This window comes from Etheostoma spectabile, chromosome 6 (assembly GCF_008692095.1).
Source record: "Etheostoma spectabile isolate EspeVRDwgs_2016 chromosome 6, UIUC_Espe_1.0, whole genome shotgun sequence".
Taxonomy (NCBI): Eukaryota; Metazoa; Chordata; class Actinopteri; order Perciformes; family Percidae; genus Etheostoma; species Etheostoma spectabile.
In genome coordinates this window covers 6,282,696-6,286,088 of record NC_045738.1, presented here as the reverse complement: position 1 = coordinate 6,286,088, position 3,393 = coordinate 6,282,696, and the positions used below count along the sequence as shown (strand labels likewise).

The following is a 3,393-nucleotide window of genomic DNA, read 5'->3' as shown; positions in this document are numbered from 1 at the left end:
ACACCCATCTACTGTCCGGAGAAGTCTGGCCAGAGGTGGGCTTCATGGAAGAGTTGCAGCCAAAAAGCCATAGGTCCAACTAAGTTTTCGAGCATATTTTTGCTTTTTGAAAGCATTCTTAGTTTACATCATTTTTCCACACCTGCTTAAGACTTTTGCACACCACTGTATATTCATTGACAGTAAATATCAGTAATTACCTGTATGCCTGGCCTTTGCTGGGGCAGTCAGGGTACCAGTGTTCATCATATCTGTCGCATAAAAGTTTTTGTAGCTTCTCAGAAAAACATTCTGCCTTGGCTTCACTGAGCTTGCCTTGTGCCACCGCCAGGCGTTTGAGGAAGCTGACGCCAGCCTCCACCTCTCTTTTCATGGTGACTGTAGAAACAAAAGATTTAAAGAAATTACTTAAGGTCGCCAACAACATCAGTGACCTTGTTGTTTCTGCGTACATGAGTCTGAGTATGTTGCTAGGTAATCACTGTTTTTGCAAATCAAAATGCAAAGAAGTAGAGTGATTTGAGTTTTTGGTAAAAGACTGTGTGACTTCCCTTCAATGAGATGTGGGGGAGTAGGAACTTCAGTTGCAGTGATAACAGCACTTCCCTGTGCAGTTACTCCTGAGCCTTTTTTATTACCTTCAGGGAAGCTCGGTGTTAAGCGTGTGTAAAAGCGTGCCTGACATTTTACAGCTACAGACATTGCTCTGTGCCAACAAAAGGCTAGAGTTTGTATAAAGGCAAACAAGATGCAAACTAGTGCTGCAATGTAAGTATTTTTTGAAATGCAAATCCAATGAGGTCACTGTGCTGTTTGTCCTCTGATAGCGTGTCTGTTTGGGTTGGGTGCCAATGTCAGCCTGACCAAAGAGAAGAGCGTGTTCTATAAAGGCCAAAGCAATTCAAACTTTGCAGCCACACTGGCTCAGCGTGCGAACATCCTGCTGATGTCCTCGAAATGAAAGTTGTGCCTTGAACTTTGAGGTGCTGACAGTCATTTGTTATTGTGGCTTGAAACACACCACTGTTGCTTCAGCCTGTATGATATGTTGTGAGAGGAAATTGTTATTTGCCCTTGTAGACCTAGCCACAGCCTCTACTTAGGAGCAGTGATGGGCCTGTGACACAACAAGCTAAAATAGTAGTGACTTTAAGTCCACAACAAATATGTTTTGCCATTATCTCATTATAGATGTTTGAATCTTTTACATGGTCCAGTCACTTATTAGTCTGTGAGGTAAAAAGGGTCAAATAGCATGTTGTTTTAGTTTCACCTTCCTTATTTAAATAACTGTTTTGTTTTCTATCACTGAGCAACTAAGATATGTTCATTCCACCAGCAAAAAGTTATACATCTTGCAGCATGCTGACCTACAAAAATTCACTTTTTTCTGTCACACACACACACAGTTTTTTTCTGTTAGGTTTTCAAGTTTTAGATTTCTACAGTGACAGTGAAGAATGTTAAAGCAGCCTTTATCTTGACTTTCTTCTAATGTTGTGTTAAAGAGACCACAGGGGTATAGAATAGATAAGGTGTTTAAGCTAAAATTCCTCAGCAGATGTCTCAAAGTGTTTGAAGGTTTTGAAGATATTAAACCTTAAAAAATTGGCATTGAATATGAATCATCTTGTCTATAAAATGTTAAAAAAATAGTTTAAAAAAATAGCCATCACAACTTCATAATCCCAATCTTGACATATTCAAGCAGCTTTTTTTGTCCAAACAGTAAACATACGGGGTATTTTGTTTATTACCATATAAAAAGGCCCAAGAAATACAGTATTATTCATGTTTGAGCAATGGAAACAGTGTAATTTTTTATGGGTACTTAAGATTTTTTAATACTGTAGGTGAATACATTGTTTCAGATTCCAAACTTTATTTATTTAATCAGGTCCTGAGCATGTAGGTTTTTCACGCCGGTAAAAAATGTATTTGAACTTTGAATGTTGGTACTGGCAGTGGTAAAGAAGTACTCCAAACTTTTCTGATTATTCATTATTACTAGTAAAACTACTGACACTACCCAGTACAAGTCCTGCATTTAAATGTTTACTTCAAGTGAAAAGAGAGGCATTGTCAGCACAATGTACTTACATGTCCCTACCATCTATTCAAGGTGGAGATTTCAATGCTAATTTAACACTGGATAGTTTAATGAATAATAATGCATCATATGTTGATCTGTCAGGTTAATGTACGTCTTTTATTATATAAATTGAATAATATTAAACATTTCTTTTACTAGTATAATAAAATATATTGCTGTTTTCTAGACTGTAATACAAACAGTTCAGTTTGTTAAGTGCATACAACATTTCTAACAGGTTTTTAATGACAGTTTTGGTCAATTTGCCTGCCTGAAAATCCTATTTTGTCAGTTGAACAAAGAAATTTATATTTTTAGATAAAACAGATGTTGACAAAGTTTTCCTTTGGGGACATAATTTGAAGATGGAAAATGGTAATAAATTGTCTTATATCACAGAATATTGTATTGTATCGTGACATAAGTATTGTTATAACATCGTATCGTGGCGCCTCTGGTGATTCCTACCACTAAGTCAGTAGTATACAGTTGGGTTGCCTATTAAGTGCTTTGGGGGCCTTCTGTAAGTTATTTTGGGGTACAATGGTTGTGAAAAAGGCTGCAAGCAGCAATACAGGAGGCTATCCAATCACCTGTTTCCAACAGACAATTTGAAAGAGCACTGCACAAGTTTTACCAAATTAAAAATGCCTGTTTCGAGATACTAGAAGACCTTAATGACATTCACATCACTGATGGTGTTTGTCTTCTCTGATTACTTCACCTATGTGTGTTAACTGTTGAATCTAATCAAGAGGTTCAGTGAGCCATAGCAAACAGGGCAAGCTTCTTAATCTGCACACCATGTTTACTGTGTGTCTGTTTACTGAACAGTGACCTGCTGCCATTATCACTGCTGATACTATTTTGAATTTAGGTGTGAAGAACAACTAAACCCATTTACCGAATTGCCCCCTGCGGCTAATACTGCATACAAACGTCCGATTTTACTGTTTGAGGGAGGACAGGCTGGATGGTTAATGTTGTGTGTCGCTCAACAGCTTGTTGTTGTGCTCAGTGTGTTTAGCATGCCATAACTTCACATATGTTTCCCATACTAGGCCAAACAGCTTGTCACATCACAATCAATGTAAACAGGTCTGAAGAAACGTTTGCTAATGTGATTGACAGTTAAAGGTGAAGCTGTATCACATTATATTGTGGTTTCGTCGATATTCACTTTGAGGGACAAAGAAACTTGTTTTCGCGTCTGCGTGAAACAATGGAGATCCAACAGAGCAGTAACGGCACAACGGTGTGAACCAAGGAGGGGACGTGTGTGTGTGTGTGTGTGTGTGTGT

The 3,393-nt window shown here is 38.0% G+C and overlaps 1 protein-coding gene across 1 annotated transcript in view; it reads right to left on the bottom strand.

Annotated features, from left to right (window-relative positions):
• Positions 1-3,393, bottom strand: part of si:dkey-79d12.5 (maternal B9.15 protein) — a 6,897-nt gene that overhangs the window by 2,693 nt on the left and 811 nt on the right. The window contains exon 2 of the mRNA XM_032518380.1: positions 201-378. Within this exon, the coding sequence (XP_032374271.1) occupies positions 201-373 (173 nt within the window). The 5' untranslated portion in view covers positions 374-378. The remainder of the gene's footprint in view (positions 1-200; positions 379-3,393) is intronic.